The following is a 20,178-nucleotide window of genomic DNA, read 5'->3' as shown; positions in this document are numbered from 1 at the left end:
TGCATGGAGAGCTATTTCCGTTTGTCATGAGCAACTTACTGCAATAGCAACAACTGGAAGCTGTGCATTTAGACATACAGTATTTTGGCCAAAATAGGAGTGTTTGGAAGCACATGTGGCTGGATAGCACAGGAGTAGGCTGGTTTGAGGTTTGACATTTTGATACATTTTTTTCTACTGTGAAAACTATTAGAATTCATTGAAACTTACACAAAGCAGACCACAACTAATATACATATATATATATATATATATATATATCTTCTTATTACATCCACTTATGAAGCCTACAGGGTATGAGTATATAACACATAAAATATATCTAATCAAACACCATTATTTTAAGTTGCTTCAGAGAAGGTTGTATGCAAGACTTGACTCATGGAAACAGCAACTGACTCAGACAACACACACAATAAGCAAAAATCATCTTGAAAGCACTGAAAAATGAGAGAAGCACACAGACTGAGAGTGGAGCAGGGAAAATGTTAGAAACAAAGTCATGGCAGAAAATGAAAGTGTGTGTCTGTGCCATTGGTTTACCCCTTCCCCCCTCTCTCTATCTGCTCTACCTGAAACAGTGCTCTGGTCTTCATGGCCCGGGCTGAGGGGAGTGGGGGCGGGTGGGGGTGGAGCTCGGGCCAGGGAAAGGGTTAATGACACATGTCTGGACTAATGGCTCCCAGTGGAGCTATCTGCTGATTCAGCCCCATTACTTCACAAGAATTAAATATGTCTGCCCTGACCGCTCTCTGCTCCCCCCAGCCCTAATGCAAGTCAACAACATACTAATCAGAGGTGGGGTTGGGGGGGTGTGGGGGGGCGGGAGATTTCCAGACTTTCTCTGCTTTTCTAGCCTTTCATCTCTGACACTCCTGTCACATTGAAGCAAGCATCTAGGAAAAACTTGTAACTGCTATTAGTGTCAATGGGTCAACCTGAGTCTGTGACCCTACAAAAATCCTGCATTTTATGCAGCTACAGCACTGCTGGGCTTTGGTATAAAAAGATGAACAAATCAGATTCCACTCCTCTCAACTGCAGCAATGTTTGAACATGACTGTCAACTTGGTGTATGAAATTACATGTTGTGACATGACATTACAGTATAGAGATATTAATAGTCTGTACTAGACTCTATACAATAATATCCTCCATTTGAATCTCCAGTGTAAAAACAACATTGTGTAACCCACTTTTACTGACATGGAATCATGACCCAGTATTTACCTGTGACCAACCTGTTGTATGAATGATCAAAAGTGGGTTAAATATGTACAACATCCCAGATCCCATGAATGCTATGTTTCCTCAACAAAATAGAACAAAAGAAAACTTACAAAGCTGAGCCTGCATGATGAATGACAATTCTCTCTTTGTAAATGGAACCACAGACAATTTAAGCTGCATATATCTGGTCAAATTTTGAAACAGCTGAAAATGTTTTTATGTTGTAATGTATTTTGACCATATATCTGTGACTGTTCTATCTGCTCTTGTTTAGTCACACAACAGTTTTTAACATGAAATAATTTTGCTGAGTGGTAAACGTATGGGTTACATAACACTGGATGGCACTGCCACCAAAAGCCATTGTTCAAGCCTGTAATAGTGTGTACACTTTGCACACTAGTGAGAGGAAGGCTACTTGCTCTGTTAGTTTGTCACTGTGCTAGTGGGCTAGTGGGAGCTAGTGGGAGCCAACCTAGTCCAGGGTTAACAGTCTTACATAAATCAGAACAGATGGTAGACTCTCGGCAAAGCCAGCTGGATTCAGTTTGCCTGTGTGTCTGTGTGCAGGACAGGACCTGCCAGAGCAGGTACAGAGTGTAACTCCCTGCACATAATAAACACAACACACATGTCTGAGTGTAATGGACACTAGACATATACAAGCGAGTACCTTGCCATAAACAAACATAGGGTGTACATATATGAAAATGCTGACACAAATCTACTGTTCAAGACAAAACACAGCTCCCAAACTAATTCTTAAACATTAAAAAGTGTTTGAGAACGAAACCTAAAGCAAGGCCATTTGTTTTGAGGAAAGGAGGAGGTGGTTTTGGATGAGGGTTCATCAATCTCTCAGCAGATTAGGAGGCCTTGTAAATGTCAGCTTGCAGTGACCCCTCCATGGGGGATGGGGGTTGACTACAAGAATGAGGACAAGCTGGGCCTACGTCCAGGACTGGTCAGACCTATGCATGGAGACTGCTCTGGCTGAGAATTGGCCTCTAAGATGGACAAAATGATCCAAATCACCACACCTCCTCTAGAGATGAAGCTAATAATATGAACCTAAATACATGAAAAAGAGAGTTCATGTTACCTGTGGGGTCACAGTTTTATTCAGCTGCAGACCACCTATGACAGTATTCTTGATAATTTTTTTATAAAATGTACACACGTGAAAATATGTAGTACCTGAATATAAATCATTTATCACAGAAAACTGCTAGGGTAAATTATCAAATTGCTCTTTGGGAGGAAAATGAGGAGCAACTAATGCACTGTGGTTTATCATAAAGCTTAACCCCACGTATCAAATTACATATTATCAAACCAAATGAGGATTTAGGTCCATCAAAAAATCTGCTTTAAAATGTTCCATGGTACCACATAGTCTTCGCTTTTGTGATCGCACAGATTAACACACAAATACACACAGCTTGACAAAAACAGCACTCACAAATCACCTGGGAAGTGCTGGCCACCTAGATACCAAGATCTAAATGCAACTATATGACTATGGATTCCTTTTAAAGTTTGTGTTTTTGTTTCCCACAACCAATGTTAGATGCACATGTCAAACAAAATCAATCCTACACCTCAACAATAACATCCTTGTAAAACGCAGTGCATCTGGGTGTACTATGTTTTATTTCTTGAAAAGTTGTCTTCTAAGCCAGTTGTTTTCTCTGTCTCCCTGTGTTGGTTTCTTCTTGGTCCTGCAAAGGAACTGTGTGCATATGTGCAAGTGTGTGTGTACAAATACAAAATGTGTCATGTACAGTACAAGTCAGGCCAGAGATGGCATCTTATTTCTTTGTAGTATTATGTAGTTATGGCCTGTGACACAACAAAGTGTAACTTTCAGGCTGTTAAAGAACTCGATATAAACTAAGTGCTAGCACTTACAGTGTTTTCTCTGCCTGCTGCACAATAAACCATTTGCATTCCCTGACTCTGCAATAACACACAATAACTATAGCTATCGTATAAGCCCATTTCTAAATATAGGCCAGTGAGAGGAGCGCTGCAAATCTCTGTATTGAAATACCCACTTGGCTCAGCTAAAGAGATACAGAGGCTGGGCCTGTGACGAGTGTGGAGTGGCACAAGTTGGAGCTTTGGCAGTGCAAGGAGAAACAGAGAGAGGGAGAGAGAGGGGTAGGTGAGTGAGGGGGAGCAAGACAAACTAGATGATAGCGAGCGAGTGAGCAAGAGAGAGAGAGAGAGAGTAATGATCTACACATGGTTTCATGCTGGAGCCTCAACATAGTAACCATAGACACATGCTGGGGCCTCCTGGGACTCATCAGCAGGACACAGCTGTGAGCTGGACAGCAGAATTCTATTAGCACCAACTATGCACACATGCATTTGCAAATACACACATGCACTTTCTCTCACACACACAGGTAATTTGGGTATTTAACTGTGTTTTGGCATGCTCCAAACAGCACCACATATAAGACCCTTTACCTTCCAATGGACCTACTAGACCACTAATGGCAGGTCTAGAATATACTGGATCACTTAGTTCATCTAAAGGCCTTCACACAGGTTGAGGGGTCTGAAAACTTTAGCCAATGAGCTGAGACAACTTTCTATGGGAGGTTATGTAATGCCTGTTGATAACAGCTAGTCTAAATTTCATTTATCCCCTTCCTTAGCTAGTCCTCTATAATGTGGAAACCACATTTGCCCATGAATAGTGGTTTCATAGAACTTAAAATAAACACAGGTATCCATACAGCAATACAAACACACACACATTAAGCTAAGTGCATAGGTGATGACAAGACCATTAGTTCTTGGTGGAGGCACACACACAGTATAAAACAAATTACACTCAATGAAGGAGCCAGTCAATAAATTAGTCAATGTCAAAGCGTAGCACCAGTCTGATCCATGTGGAAGCCAACAGAGGGGGGGAAGAGAATCCTGGGGTGCAGCCAAAATTAAACCCTTTCAAATCATCCTTTTCTGGACCTTGCTCCATTGCCTTCAGCTCAGCCCTTGTCCTCAATAACAACGCTTAATGAACTCTGGGTTGGCAGAAAATCTTCAAATGATACCCCAGTTCCACACAAGGTCTGCTCTCGCTTATTTGTGCGCACAGCCGAAGCCCTCTGTTTGCTCCCTGCCTTCATCACCCAGCATCACCCTCATTCCTTATACTATTTTATCCCTCTTTCCTCCCTTTTCTCCCTCTTTCTCTCCAGAGTGTGACATGTTTGTCGAGCTAGTAGAGGTAGTGATTTAGTACTGCTAAGAATGATGACTCTGCCAGTGGGGCTGGCAGGGCACTGTCTCACTGTCATATGCTTTACTCCTGCCGTCGGGAGGGGGGGGAGTTGGAGGGGTGGAGAGGTAAAGGAAAAAAAAAGGGAGAGGGACGAGAGCAGAGCGAGAGCGAGAGACTTGAGGGAAAGAGAAACCACCATCTTTTATGGAGACCAATACTCCAAGCCTCACTGCCTAGGCCAACTTTACAGGATATATTGGACAGTTCCACACTGCCCCACCCCCCACCCCTCCAACTGCTCTCTTTTCTCAGCTCTTTTTCATGCTCCCCTCCTTTTTGGTCTCCAACAAGGCAAGCCTTTAGCCGAACTCTAGAGAGGTGTAAAAGTAATACCATGTCAACAAGTGCCTTTTACTCTAACCCACTTTACGCGCACAGGCACCGGCTCACACACAAACACACATGCGCTTGCACTAAAAAAATTGGGGTCACTCATCTGCAAGAAGGACCTTAGTATACACTGTTCCACAGAGCGTGCCAGAATAAGTTCAGCAACACAGAAAACCAAAGCCTGTTCGGCACAAAGGACCCAGAATACAAAGGAGAAACCATTATCCTCACATTCTGGTAGGGAAACTAATGAGCTCCTTGGGATTTCAGATTAAGTCTACATGTAAGTACTGCATCTTTCAGTCTTATGCTGTTCACACACTCTAAACTAGGCTTCAACAGGCCTGGCAACCTCATCAAAACGTGCTGAGAGAACTCAGTAAAATTATTCTTATGAAAACAAGAAAGAGAGCATTGGAAGGAGAGAGCTCTTAAGGGCGAGACAGACCCCAACTGCCCTTTTCAGAACTTGCGCTCTTTCTACCAGTTCACAGTGTACAGGGGGAGCACCCTTACTACAGCAAGAGAACAGAGAGGAAGAGAGCAGAGAGCAAGAAATAGCACGCAAAAGCACAGATTTGTAAGAAGAGGGAGGGAGGGGTAAAGCAAGTGGGAAAAGAGAGGGAGAGAGAGAGAGAGAGAGAGGGAGGGAGAGGGAGAGAGAGGAGTAGCCCTGCCCAGTTGCCTGGGGAGAAAACTGCTCTGCTGCTGACTCAGGACTCTCTTTGTTTGACAATGCTCCCTCACTCTTGCTCTCTCTCTCTCTCTCTCTCTCTCTCTCTGTCTGACACACTCACACTCTCAAACTAACTCGTCTTTTTTCAAACTCTCAGTCACCGTCTTTTCTGACGTGCACATGCTCTTTCTTTGTCAGGCTTATGCCAATAATTTCACTTTGACTTACTTTTCATCTTCTCTCCTGTGTAACCCCCCCCCCCCGTTTTTCCACCCCCATCCTCTGTGTGCCTGTGTGTCTGTCTTTCCTACTTCTGCTGACTTTCTATTCTTTCGCAGTGACATTTTTCTCCATCTGAACCACGCTGTACTGAGCGTCCCTTTCTCGTGTGATGAAAACAGATAAAGGCTCGCAGTCTAATAAATCTACAGTGGTTTCTTTTGCCTTTTTCACGCTCCACTAACACTGCTTCACGATCGGGACCAGAACTCTGGGCCTTTTCATTCTCTTCCAGCAGCGGCAATTTCCAGATGTTGGCCGGCCAGTGGTTGGCAGCAAACTGCCAACACAGGCTCAGGTATATGTTCCACAGTGATTTTTGGGGGGTGGGAAGACTGTTACAGAGACTCATTGAGAATATGGGGAAGCCTGAAGTCTGGCAATTAAGGAGAGGGTGGCATGTCATAGAGGATGAGTGTCCACAGTTAAGAAAAGGTAAAAAAAAAAAAAAAAACAGACAGTCAAAAGCGATAGACCCTCTAAGAGAGAATAATGGTTGGCAGCTATAAGGATGGCAGACAAAGATCCTATAGAGAATGAGGCTGCACGTTAAAGAGAGGGAGGGGAGGAGAAAGAAACAGAGAGCAACAGGAGCGGTGGTGACCAGTTGGACATGGACCCATTCCCAGAGTGGCAATGCAATGCTGCGCAAGACTCATGTAGATCTTGAGGGTACCCCCCACCCCCACCCAAGACTCACCCAGAAAAAAAAAAAGGGGGGGGTAAAGTGGGCCTCAGGGATGGCTGGAGGGAAAGGGGTTGCCAAGAGGGAGAGCACTGATAAGCATGAGGTAGTCCAACACACCCTGACACAGGAGGAGGGAGGCCATAGCCGTAACAGGAGAAAAGATAGGAAGGGATTTAAATTTTATCTTCAAAATGGGAGAATTCCCGCTTGAAAAAATTGTGTGTGTCTCACACACAAAGCGGCAATTATGAGGAAAATGTTGCAGCTCAATCTCCCACTTAAGTTCACTCAGAATAGCTGTTAGACCAACATACTGGCATAAAGTTCTCAGGATGGATGGACAGATAAGAAAAGAGGCAGTTTGTTCAGCGCCGCTGGCAGAAAATCACAGCTAGAGATAATAAATCATTGATTGTCACAATTGAGGGCCATTTGGCCACTGTGTGAAAAAACAAGCAGTATCCACAAGTAGATACCAGTGGTTTTACACTTTTACAAACCCTACTCTTGAAAACAATGCTGCCATTATGAGTGATACATTTGATACATGATTTACGACTACTCATCTCCCAAAACTTTGTGAGGGTGACAGCTGTTATCATACTGTGGAAGGAAAACTGCAGCGATGTCGGTAAGAAATACGGCTCAGCCTGGGGCTACCATTAAAACCATCTGATGATCCTAACTAAATTGCCTGTGGTTAAGTATAACCTACAAACGGGGGAGTAGGGAGGAGAGTGGTGGAGAGAAGAGGGGGATAGAGGAGATGTACACTGACTTTATCAGTAGGAGCGTGACAGGAATCTGGATCGTACCAAGGCTAAGCTAAGCCACATCTTCAGTGAGACCTCATCTAAAGCAGACCCAGAGAAAGAGGGAAGTAGTAATCACTAAGCTGAATGAGGCCCGGTTCTGAGGCCACGTTTAGATCGACACTAGCTGTGCATGAAAAAAAAACACAGGCTGCTCATTCATTTGAATGAGGCCAGTCTGGCAAAAAAGCCATCAAGCAAAAAAGCTGAACCCGGCTCAACTTTTGCCACAGCGCAATGTGACGTCTTCTGGCAAGGCACTGTGGTGTCCTGTGTTGTTTTAACGCAGGGCTGTTTTCAGTCTGAATGCCCGCTAAGTCCCGAATGAGCACCAAATCAAGCGTGGTGGAAGAGTGGTGAAATAATTATGAAATCTGGCCTTGAAGCTGTGTTTAAGCCCTCCTGATTACAAGATTCTACTCTGCTTTAATGAATTTGAGCTAAAGATTTAATGTCTACCAGCTCTTAGAACAATGTCCTACAATCTGTCTGTCCTGCAAGAGAGAAGTAGATTTTCTCTCCATTTATCAAGAAGTTTTCTGAAACACAAAAAGTCAGCAGAACAGATTTCTAATCCAACTCATCAAAGTTCTGAAAAAGGGAAAAAAGAGTTTTGCGATCGTACAGGAATTAGAAAAGCAAAAACCAAGCAGCTATTACATTTATGTATGTGAGCATGGGTGTACAGTGGAGAGAGAAAAAACAAGTGCAGGGAAGAGAAGGGGGGAGGAAAGGAGAACGGGAGAGAAGGGGCGGAGAGAAAGAAGCGAGAGGGTGCTCGCCTGGCACAATGAGTCCTACTTGTTAGCCAGTGACAGTGTCAGGGATCGTGACAGGGTCCAGACGCTAGACACCAGCTGCAGCGCCTCGTAAATAGACTGCTGTCTCGCAGGCACATTTGCACGGCAATGGCTGCACACACACACGCACACACACACACACACACACACACACACACACACACACAGACATGTGGGCACATGCATATACTATGGCAGGCACACAGACAGACACTGACTTATTGTCTCTCCCAAATCTTGTAAAAGGGACAGTGAACCTCTTTGTATCTTGTATCCTGTTAAAGCTCCTGTGAAAAGAATAAGAACTTCATACCAAACAGCTCCAAATTCAACAAAATCAAGACCAAAGTAATTAAATATGTATTAATAATGCAATAATGTATTTAACTCTAACTAAATGTTGATGCTTCATGGAAAAACAAAACAGAGCAAACTGTGCTCAATCCATGGGTGATTTGCTGGAACTACAAGACTAATCTTTCCCAGTGCTTTTGCCTGCATGAAAACTCTGTGCGTGTGCGTCTGTGTGAGAGTGTGCGTGCACCCCCCCCCCCCACCCCCCACCCCCTCTCCACGGTGATAATGAGGGGGGTAACACACTACATCTTCCCTGCGGTGCATGGAGGGAGAAAATGTGGAGGAGGAAAAAGGAAAAGAGTGGGAGAGAGTCGAGAGTTTTGGGCAAGAAGGGGAGCTGAGCTGGACGGGGAGGTGAAGGGGTTAAATGCGCAAGACTGATCCTGCTGAGCCAGCAGCAATACGTTAAAGTGCAAGGTTTCATTGTAGCAGATACAGAATGAAACTCCTTCCCATTAGTCACGCTAGTAACTGAAAAGACTCTTCGAGCTGCTTAACCCTTGCTGCACCGCAAACAAACCCGCAGCAACAACGCAGGTAAAGCCCTTGTAACGGGTCCACAGCTTCTGTGTTTGCGTGAAAACTCACACGCACAGTGAGACTACAGTATGCTTGCATGTGTCTGCTAATTAAACTCTCTCTAACTCGGTGCGTGAGAGGAGTGTATGTCTGAATTCACACATAGAAAACAATTCAAATGGAGTGACCTTTGAGGGGGATTTTCTTTTTCTAAACTCTTTTTCTTTTTCTCTGTTTCTACACCCCCACCCCCCCACCCCCCACCCCACCCTCACCCCCCTCCTCTTCTTGAGCAAGCCTCCCACGCCATGCTACAGTACACACTGTCTCTGAGGGGCTTAGGGAGGAGAAGGCAAGCATACCCTTCCTCCAGTTAGAGCAGGGCAGAACCATAATCATCATAATTATCATCATCATCACACTGTCTTAACCAAGACACACCACAGCAAAGCGAGTGGTGCAGTGACGAAACAATGGAACAAACTAACCACGTAAACAAACTCATAATGGGAGGGTGTAAGGTGAATCGGGTCATAACAAAAAAATAAAGGAACAAGTTGTATTAAATTCTGTCTGTTGTAGTTTTAATGGCACAATAATTTTTATTTTTGTTGACACAGAGAAAATGGATGCAAGCTGCCTTCATTTGAATGATTTCATCAGCTCACGACTATACTGGCAATTTCCCCAAAAACTACTGAAGTCCCTGGTTCAGAAAACCCAAAGTAATGGTAAGGGATAAGGGATTTCCCCAGTGTCCCTTTAGATGTTCATAAACTACACATGACACTAATGTAAACTCTCCAAAACATATACAAACATACACCTTACCCCTCTGGAGAAGACATATGTGTTGGCTCAGACCATTTCTCCAGCCCATTTGTTTTAGTGCTCCTAGAAAAAAAAGCCATTTGATCCTAATTAAATCAAAATGGAGCATGAAATGCCTGGTGATCAGCACACAAAAACCCAGTCCTGGCTGTTTGTTTTCATTACAACAGGTCTGATACAGCAATATCCTGACATCTCCACGTAAACTAAAAGAAGCCCTAAACATCCCATGAGGGCAGAGCGGGGAACTAGTAATATTGTTCCTGGCCAAACGTTCAGCAATAATAAAACAACAATTACCATTCATCATTCTCTCATTTCCCCTCTCATTATAACTCCAGTTACCATCAGCACCAGGTAATAAGAACTCATGGCATGCAGCCTAATGTGGTTTACAGAGATGAACAATGTATAGAAAGCATAAGGCCTGTAGAGAGCTGCATCAAATAAACCATACTGCTCTGGCAACACTGACAGTGTACCACAAGTATGGTATATTTCAGGGAAAAGGACTTAACTGACCACAAAGTGTAAATGTTATACTGATATATGACCGTAAACAAATAAAATAAACAAAACACAAGCTTACAATATGAGAAGAATACATGGACTCCAAGCTCTACAGTTGCATAGATTCTGCAAAGGTTATCATCAGTAACAGCTGCGAATAACAGAGGTCAGTGAGTGCTGAGGTCAGAAATACATATACAATACAGTGTGTTCAGTCTTCAGTAGTTAACCTTATTAAGTGCTCAAAAATCAATTAAGAGAAGGGATTTGTTTAGGTTCACAGTGCGCACATAATTTTGTTTTGTGCAGGACTCTACTATGCTGAACACATGTTAGCATATTGGCTTTTTATATAAGGTTATAGCCACAATTTAAAACAGAAATGAGAAACCTACCACAGAGTACACAGCACAACCTTTGATAGACTGAAAACTTCCATTACCTAGTCACACTATGGCACACTATAGTGTTCACCATCAACAGTCCTTAGTCATGTATGAATGGGGTATTAGACTGAGGAAGGCTACTTGCATTGTTACAAGAGCATTGAGAATATAGCTGTACTGGTAATGAATGGGCTGCCAGACTGAAAAGTGCCAAGCAATATTGGTGTTTGGATGATCAGCTGATGTGGTGCACAACTTGCATGTCCTGCTTCCACTGAAGAAAAGTTACATCATACATGAATCAACCAAGAGTGAAATGAATTCATCAAGTCTGAGAGGAGCTGAACAACTTCTCAATACTGTTATCTTTAGGGGTATTCAGTAAGTTGATTCACAGATGCATCACGATGCAGACGTGAACGATTCCGACTTAATTAATAAATATCAAAAATCGATTTTCTAAGTATTAATTAATAACGTAATGCTAGCGCAGAGGTTGGCAACCTGTGGCCCTGGCCATGTCTGTTTCTACCGGGCTTTTGTGCCACATTGCACGCTTTGGAACCAAGATACAACATCACATCTCAAAGAGTCACTGAGGAAAGTGTTATTAACATTATTAATGTTATTATGGATCATTACAAGTACTTTGCTTTGAAAGTACCGAGTAGTCACACAGTGAGAAAAAAGATATCCTATATAGAAAGATGCATCAAGATGCATCAATAATCACATCCCTCTGAATAGTAATCATATCAAACCATGAGGTGCCTAGAGATTCCCACTTCTATTTATCATGCAGTTAAGCTGCTGTAACATCATTTCTCCTACTGCTATTTATTCTTTTGCTCCTTTCGCAACACTTACATTTAGTGGTAACCTTCACTTCTCAAATATGAACAGTTTCGAGTGTCGACATCTGCTAATTTTTGACGTCTCATTGTAAAAATAGAATAACTTTACATTCTACTGAGAAAGTCATGATGGGATATAACAACTCAAAAACAAGGCACTGACCAAAGGGCTTTTCTTACCCCAGTCTTGTCACAGAGCCGCAGAGTGTTGAAGGAGCCCATGGCAAACACCTCTCCATCTGGAGCCCAGGACAAAGAGGTGATCGGGTAGTCATGAGACGACGAGGAGTAAAGCAGACGGCCAAAGCTGTCCCATACCTGTTGAGGGAGGGCATGTTTTGAAAGGTAGAAAAACAACAACACACCCCAAAATGTCTAAACTTCTACTCTAACATCACTCACCTTATATTTACAATCTTCTCCACCTGACAGTATGAGGTCGTTGACCGAATTCCAGTCCACCTTCAGAACAATGCCATCATGAGCCTTCCACTAGATAGAAGCAGAGGGACAGAGCGAGACAATGTCATGTCAAGACAACATAACATAATGTTGTGACAACATAATGACGGTATTAATGTATAACTTCTCCCTTTCGCTAAGGGAAAGTGGGGCAATCTCGAATAGATTCCCCCACCTTTACTAAATCCAAAAAAGACAGTAAACTTAAAAATGAGCAGCTCCAGAAGGAGTGGCATTTATTCTTGGTCTTGCGCACAGTTGTAAGTTTATGAACTGTTTCATATCAGGCTCATTGAGAGTATACTCTCTCCATTATGTGTTACAGTGTAACAAAGAGCAGAAACCCTGTCACCAACCTTATCTTACTGTGTCCCTATCTTGTTCCTGCTCTCTCTACATGCCTTCACTCTATTTTCTATTTTTTGTACCCTGCTTGCTCACTCCATGCACCCAAGGGAAACACACATAAATGCATGCACGTGTTGTGTGTATCTGTGTCTGTGTAAGAAATTGCTGAGGTCAAAGTGGATCTTTAAGGGGCTCTTTACACGTCCTTGTTTGTCACACCCTTTTCATATCAGATACCCATGCAAGGCAATGTCCAAAACCCAAGTTTAAGCCCGCCTGCTTGATGCACGTTGACCCACTCAGAATGACCCCCAACACAGGTTCAACTCGCATCATTGCATTGTTCTCCAGGCAGTCTTAGGGAGAGCAGATGAAGTTGGATGGTTGTGTGTATATGTATGTATGTCTGTGTGTGTGTGTGTGTGTGTGTGTGTGTGTGTGTGTGTGTGTGCTTATGTCTGCACATGCATACATGTTAACAGCTGAGAGAGAGCGAACAGTAAAGAAGGCGCACATTAAACAGCACTGTTTATCTAAGGTTACTCAGCTTCAAGTATACATGAACAAGAAAACTCACTTGTGTGCAAGGTCCTCAGAGACGTATAGATCTACTGCACCTTCATTTGACGTTTTCATTTTGAATGCAAATAAATTTACCTGACCTGAAAAGAGGCGAAGGGCCCGATGATGTCAGGTCAATAGGCAGATTATTAGCAAAATCTACACATAAAAACTCTCACTCAAAGATATCAACAAAAGAAAAGAAACTGTCAATTAGATATGTCATAGGTGGCAAAGCACATAATGAATATAACTAGTTTGTAAGTGTTGGTGGTCTTTAATACACTGATCCATTTGGAAGCTGAAATTCAGCAAAATAAAGAAAGAAATCTTATTTTCTGTCTGTACTGTATTAAGATATACTCAGTAAGTCATAACAAAGAGCTTGCAACAACTCCTGTCCAGATCCTGCAAATCTTCCAGTCGAGAAAGGCACTGAATAACATAGGCAAGTGTCAACTCTGATATACAGTATGGCACACGGTTAATGATAGCCACCTTCCCAGCAAAAAAGCTAAGTTACAACTTCTGCATGTCAAACAGCATACTTTATAGTGAGGTGAAGTCAGTTTGATGTTCGAAGCATCCAAACATGGTGGTCGACCTGAATGTCTGCCTTTGAGCTTTCACAGGTCTAAGTAGTCACAGGATAGGGTATTTCACCTCCCTCATTATTTAACTGGTCATGTGACCCTGTGACTCAAAATAAATTTCATTTGAAAAGGTATCCCACATGTAATACATGAGTAGATTATTAGTAACTTTCAAGTCACTAATATAAATATTAAAAGATCACGTCATGTCTTTAAAACTAGTATCTTAAGTAACCAATGTAGATTTTGACTTACTTTTACATACTTAAAAGAACAAAAAAACTGTACCTGTATGACTTTTGCACTAGGTTGCAGAGGCTTGATGACTAGCTGTCTTCCTGAAGTGTAGAGGATTCTGTCTGAGTCTGGACCCCAGGCCACGGAATACACAGGAGACCCTGGATATGCAGAAACACAGGTAGACAGAAGACACCAATCTTGTATTAACCACAAGTCGAGAGCAATGGATTGTGCTTCAGCACCGAAGGACTCCTGACTCTTACCTGATGCAGTATTTAAAAGATGTGAATTTAATTTGCTTGTGTGAATTTCTCCCTCTCTCTTTGACAAACTAGGGGCTGGTATAAACAACAGCTCTGGGATACAGCAGTGCTAATTCCTTCTCTCAAAAGGTATCATATTCCCTCACCTCATTCAGCCTATGGAACAGCACTTAGTTTGCAGGCACACCAGCTGAGAAAACCTGCCTAACCTCTACAGCATAAGCACAAGTGTGTGTGTCTGTGCTTATGTGCACATGTGTGAGGGAAGATATGTGTGTGTGTATGTGTTGGGTTGTGGCTACACACGTGTGGAGGGGAGGGGTGGTGGGGGAAAGCTGACATTTAACCCCACTCCAGGTGCATGTGGTTTCTCACAAATGCCAACTGGTCACATGATCTAAATCTGACAAAGGCGATGAGAGGGGTTGAGACAAGTTCCTCTCTCCACCCTCTCGCTTACTCACTTCCAACCTCTTCCTAGAGCTCTCTCACTCTCTTAAACTGGGTCATAGTAACCAATAAGAGCAACCCTCTCCTGTACTGTGTGTGTGTGTGGTGTGTGTGTGTGTGTGTGTGTGTGTGCATGTGTGCATATGGAGTTGAAGGCTCTGAAGAGAAGCAACACCTGCAGTGATCTGAGTGCCATGTGGAGGGTGGTGTGCATCTGAGGCAATGCTACTAAATCCAGGTGTCATACAAATCTGTAGGTCTGTTGAGCAGCCCACCACCCAGCAGCTCATTCTCCAAACAGCCAGCTAAGGAAAAATGTGTCTACAAACTGGGGCTGAATTGCTGTTCCCCTGCCAGGTTTTCCACAGCACCCGTCATTCAGCAGGAGTGTGCCATCCATTTCCCCAGAAGCCAACTTTCACCCCCCCCCCCCCCCAATCTTTTTTCAGTCCCACAACTGAGAAGAAACATTTAATAAGTAAAACATGAACACACAATGAATCAATTAATAAGTAAGCCATATATAATGAGAATGCTGAATAGAGAAATATATCATTAGGAGTCTTTTTTATGGTTTTTAATAAAACTCCACTCCTATTAAGCTTTGAAACTTTATGGTGCTTTTAGTAAAAAAAAAAAAAAAAGAAAAGAAAGAAAGAAAACATAGAACTGGAAGATGGACTGTGCTTTGTGTTGTACTGAGCACAATTACATTCTAATAGCCCAACACATTCACACACCACACTCATGTTCACACAATCACACAGCCAAGGTGACAAAAAAATATTTCCTCCTCCATTGTCATCTTAAATTATCTGGCTTGAGTAAAAAGGCAGCTCTTTGACACAAAAACAAACCTTGCAGATTGTTCAGCAAGTGTGCCAGCATGGACAGAAGAAGGAAACACTCACTCACTCACACTCACACACACACACCACACACCACACACACCACCACACACCCTCACACTCTTTTATAATGCAAACACAATATTCATGCAGAATCAAACAACATGTAAGGTACTATTTATTTTGCTACCACATGTAAGAGCAGACATGCAAGGCCTATCTACAGGGACGGTTACTTTGGATCTGGTGTCAAACAGGAGCCAACTGAGGAGGTGAAATTGTTTCTCAATGCACCAGAAGAAGAAGAGGGTTTCCCTGATTCACACAAATGAAACTGAATTCCTATGTGCCAGGTCTTCTTCATCGTCTCTGCTTCTTGCGCTTGTTATCTCTGTCTCATTTTTCTCTTAGTCTCAAGAGGTACTCGTTGAGCCAGAAGGTCCAAAAGCAATCAGTATTGTTTGTGTGTGTGTGTGAGAGAGAGAGAGAGAGAGAGAGAGAGAGAGAGAGAGAGAGAGAGATAGTGAGGGTGCAACTGGGGCTGTGTTTACTAAACGTCTGCAGCTGGTTGGTCAGTGACTGGCTTCACATGGCTCCTGCTGCCGGCTGCCAGCTGCTATAGTTATGATCTGCTTTAAATTCTATCAGTGTAAAGCCAGATTGGCCTTTCTCACACTGCTGTTTAAATTATATGAATCAAGAGGGACATGGACTATGGCTGCTTTGCGTGTGCAGCTCTAAGCCTTACTGTTTGCACTTGAATGAGGGTTGGGGGTTATCACCAACGTCAAATTTACAATTAGTTACAAGATACCTGATCATATTGGATTAGCTTGTAACTTAAAACAACTGATGACACCGTCAACAGTGTTCACAGTGACTGCAGTTTGAAAACTGCATAACAATGCATAACTGCATAACTGCATAACAAAAACATGGATCATTTATAATTATTAATAGCAGTTTTATGCAAGCACTAGATATGTATATGTAGCTATAATGTGAAGAAAACTGAAGCAAAGCTGCGGTCTTTATCCTCACCTTGGCTGGCTAGTGTTGAGCGAAGCATACCACTTTTTGACCAGATCTTGATCTGCCCATCCTCTCCAGCTAAGTCATTAGAGAAACAGATGAAATAGACATCAAGGATATTAAGAGTTAAGAATCTGAATTCATTTTATTTATTTAAATAAGAAATTTACAGAATTAAACGAGTATTTGTTAAATGCCAATGAACATGTGTATTCCCCTGTCATCTTCACCTGTGATAAGAGCGGTCCCATCATAGTTCCATCTCCCAGCCAAAACAGCTCCTTTGTGTGCTTCAACACTCTTCTCAATGCGCCCCATCTTGGAGACCAGGTGAAACTTTCCTGTAAAGAGACAAAAAGAGACTTACTGAATGGGAAATTTCACACTCTAGGCCTGGGTTGATGTGCGTATTTACAGTCTATAATTCAGGAATACTCTTGTCTGCTGTAAGTCACATCTTAGAATACAGAATCCATGGTTTAATAAGTCTGAGTATTTCAGGTTACTGCATGAGGCAAAAAGGCTGAACGAGAATTTATGGCCAATGCAAAACACCAGTGAGAAGGAAATATTTACTAAGCTCGAACAACTTTATAATCCAGTGCTATAAATAAAAGTATAAGCACTACAAATTCCCTGAAACACAATTAGCAACAAAGCTATATTTTGTCCTCCCAGCTAAATTAAAAACTTGAAGCATAAAGAGGATGAGTGAAACTAAAGGGTTTCTGTCGGCTAAATTTTCTATTTGCTAGACACGAAGGGTGATCAGGCATGGAGACAGTTATTGAAGACGCTAGCCTAACATATACTTTGTGGCAATGTGTATTAAAAAATTCTGAATGTTCTATGTAATTTCTGGTGGCCTAAAACTGCAAATCAGCATGCTGCTGTTCTCTCCCGTTTCTAAATTTGGACATCCCAACAAAAGTGGATGTTACTGGTGCAGCAGGTAGTGAGTATGTACAGCAGTGTTGAAGGACTCTTTCAAAATATGTATGTATATTCTTCCATTTCTATTACTCATCCACTCACATAAGCAGTCCTGTGCAGCCAAACACTGCGTGTGCAGTGCTTTTGTGTCTGCTTGCTTGTAATATGGCAGGTGGTTTTCATGATCTCTTATCATGAAAACATATTAACCCTTTGTTATTTTACTTCTGTTTATACATTGTTTGTTGAGAAAATCCTGATGATACATCGGTGTGAAATTTATTATGACACCATATTGTAATTACACAGGGTAAGAGAGAATGAGACTGGCGGACTGTTGTTCCAAACAGAAGGCCCAGAGATATCCTTCATGCTTAATTTGGTTCTCTTTTAGTGAGGTCTACTTCCATTCCGCACAATATCCTTTTTGGTAGAGAGGCAAATTATGCATATAAGCTATGCAATTTTGCCTTTAGTCATGGGGAAATATTAGGCATCCCAAAATAATTAAGTATACTTATCAGATGTTTAATACTGTAAAAGCAGGGACAGAAAATAGCACTGTAAAATATTACTTCAATACCTATTTTTCACACAGCATGTGTAACTGGAAAGTGTCAAACTGAAGATGCAAAAAATAATAATAATTTAATATGTTGGCAAGGGAAAGGAAGAAGGCTGACTAATCAAATAAGGTTAAAAGAAGCCACAATGTTAATATAGAGTCCTCCCACCCAATAAAACCCTGGCTGTTGGACTGCCTTCTTGTCATGTTTTTTTTTCCCCAACACAAAATAAAAACTTATTTTGGGCAATAAATAGAGCCGTAATGATATTTGTTAGACTGTAACAAGGCAAGAGGCAGAAGAAAGTTGAAAAAGTGAATTGTAACAGAGTTTTCACTACTCTCTGGTCTGCCAGAGAAAATTGCTGCTTCAGTTTGTGGGTGTGTTTATGCAACCCTACACTGCCATTAGTGTTGTGACCACACATTGCCTGCCATAACAGTACATCCATATTCTATGTGTTTATATCTAATATAGGCCGAAGAGGAGACGTTCGAGGCTGTATAGATGCACGTCACACAGATTGCCTCGCCAAGCTTAGTGTAACAGAGATGAAAAACAAAGATCGACTTTTAGTGATTTGAGCACTGAAGGTCTGGAAACTAGGGCAGAAAAGTGAGTTTAAAATCCTCTTCCTAAAGTGAATTTGTGAAAATGAACATGCTTCTCTCAAAGAAATTAATTCTGTTTTGAGTGAGATGAATTGTTGCCTGATTCTTATGATGATTTCACAAGACACTGTAATCCTACTGAGTACAAAAAACAGACTGAGAGAAAAACAAAAATCAGAGGCAGACCAGAGGGTAGCAAACATTCCGTTACCAGTTATTGTATCTAGTTAGTTCAGTCAGCATATGGCAATTACTTCACATTAACACAATATTGTTCAACTAATTCTATTTCCCTGTATAGTTATGACTGAAAAAATATCACTGATCTTAGTCATATAGCTGTTCACTGAATGAATAACTTGTAAAATAAAACTAACAAATGACTGATTTTTTGAGTGAACTCAAAGCTGTAGCCCACTGTGCAGGATTAAAGAGACTTGCCATCAGTGCTGGTGAGGACAAAGATCTCAGCCTGGGTCTGCTTCTTGCCACCAACAGTTTTGGGAAACCAGTGTAGGTCAACGGGGTAAATGTCCTCTGGCAGTTTGACAACCAGACTGGTCTCACTGGTCAGCAAGTTCCATTTGAGGATCTGGTGGTCCTCACTGCATGAGTACAGCTCATCTGCTGTGGTCCAGCCAACACAGCTGACAAGTTCCTTATGTGAGCTGCTGTTAGGGAAAGCAATCAAGGTAAGCAATTAGGGCATGTATTTCAATTGATCATATGAAACACTAAGGTAGCCTCTGTCATACAGGCGAGATGACAGATCAAGCCAAGCAACAGGAAGTGACAAATTATTACAAGAATACTGAAAATGATGGGAAAGTTTTTGAAGTTGTGTTACACAATAATGGAAATGTAAGCTGTACAGACACACAAATTATAAGGCTAGACAGCTAATGACATCTTGGAGAGGATATGTTTGGGTTCCTTCAACAGCGATGTTTTCAGTCTCATGGTGGATGTTTGCTCTGTTGATTCCTAAACGAAAAGAGAAATATCAGTTAGTGTCAGCAAAGCTCCTTATATCACAAGGATGTAACACCGTCACACATGAAGAAGCAATGTATAGGACCAACACCATGAAACTATAAACCGTACCCCGTAGATTAGGCGAGGCTGTTTTTGGCATGCTCCGGTTGCTGTAACGGCGACTGAAACAAGCGTCGGCAGTTGCTACGGTACCTGCCACCGTTGCTAACGTGAATCCTCAGATGTCCCCGAGTACTGCCTGTGACTTGAATGCTAACGTTAAAACAGACAACGTTCTGCCGTTATTAACTCTGCTGTGGGACAGCCAAAAACGTGTGCATGTTATTTACTCCAGCAATAAACGCATGAAAAGTCATTACAGGACAGAACAAACCTGCCCACCACATATCAGCCACTGATCGCTGTAGTTATCAAGGCTAACTTTTGGTAGCCATTAAATCTGGGTCATAAGCAGCTTGAAAACTGAGTTGTCGCGAGAGTTGCAAGTCTCGCTTCCTTAACAACCGATATTTTGAGTTATTTTACAAATACAGATTATATTTGTTAAATAAATATAACGATCTGGACTCATTAAACTCAAAAACACTAATAGTAATCGTTAATCCACCAAACAATATTTCCTGAAATGTAAACCATCACCCGGAGCGGAACTATGTTGTACTGTAACCAGGCAACCGTTTGAACACGTAGAAACAACAT

General features: G+C 42.1%; 1 protein-coding gene across 1 annotated transcript in view; it reads right to left on the bottom strand.

Annotated features, from left to right (window-relative positions):
• Positions 1–20,121, bottom strand: part of ift80 (intraflagellar transport 80 homolog (Chlamydomonas)) — a 35,724-nt gene extending 15,603 nt beyond the window's left edge. Inside the window, 8 exon segments of the mRNA XM_051065398.1 lie at positions 11,757–11,894; positions 11,979–12,068; positions 13,829–13,938; positions 16,383–16,451; positions 16,604–16,714; positions 18,925–19,148; positions 19,409–19,467; positions 19,588–20,121. Of these exon segments, the coding sequence (XP_050921355.1) occupies positions 11,757–11,894; positions 11,979–12,068; positions 13,829–13,938; positions 16,383–16,451; positions 16,604–16,714; positions 18,925–19,148; positions 19,409–19,443 (777 nt within the window). The 5' untranslated portion in view covers positions 19,444–19,467; positions 19,588–20,121.
• Positions 20,122–20,178: the final 57 nt, after the last annotated feature.

The sequence above is a fragment of the Lates calcarifer genome, linkage group LG21, assembly GCF_001640805.2.
Source record: "Lates calcarifer isolate ASB-BC8 linkage group LG21, TLL_Latcal_v3, whole genome shotgun sequence".
In the NCBI taxonomy this organism is placed as follows: Eukaryota; Metazoa; Chordata; class Actinopteri; family Centropomidae; genus Lates; species Lates calcarifer.
Note: the sequence above shows the minus strand (reverse complement) of the source record. Positions and strands in the feature narration are given on the sequence as shown.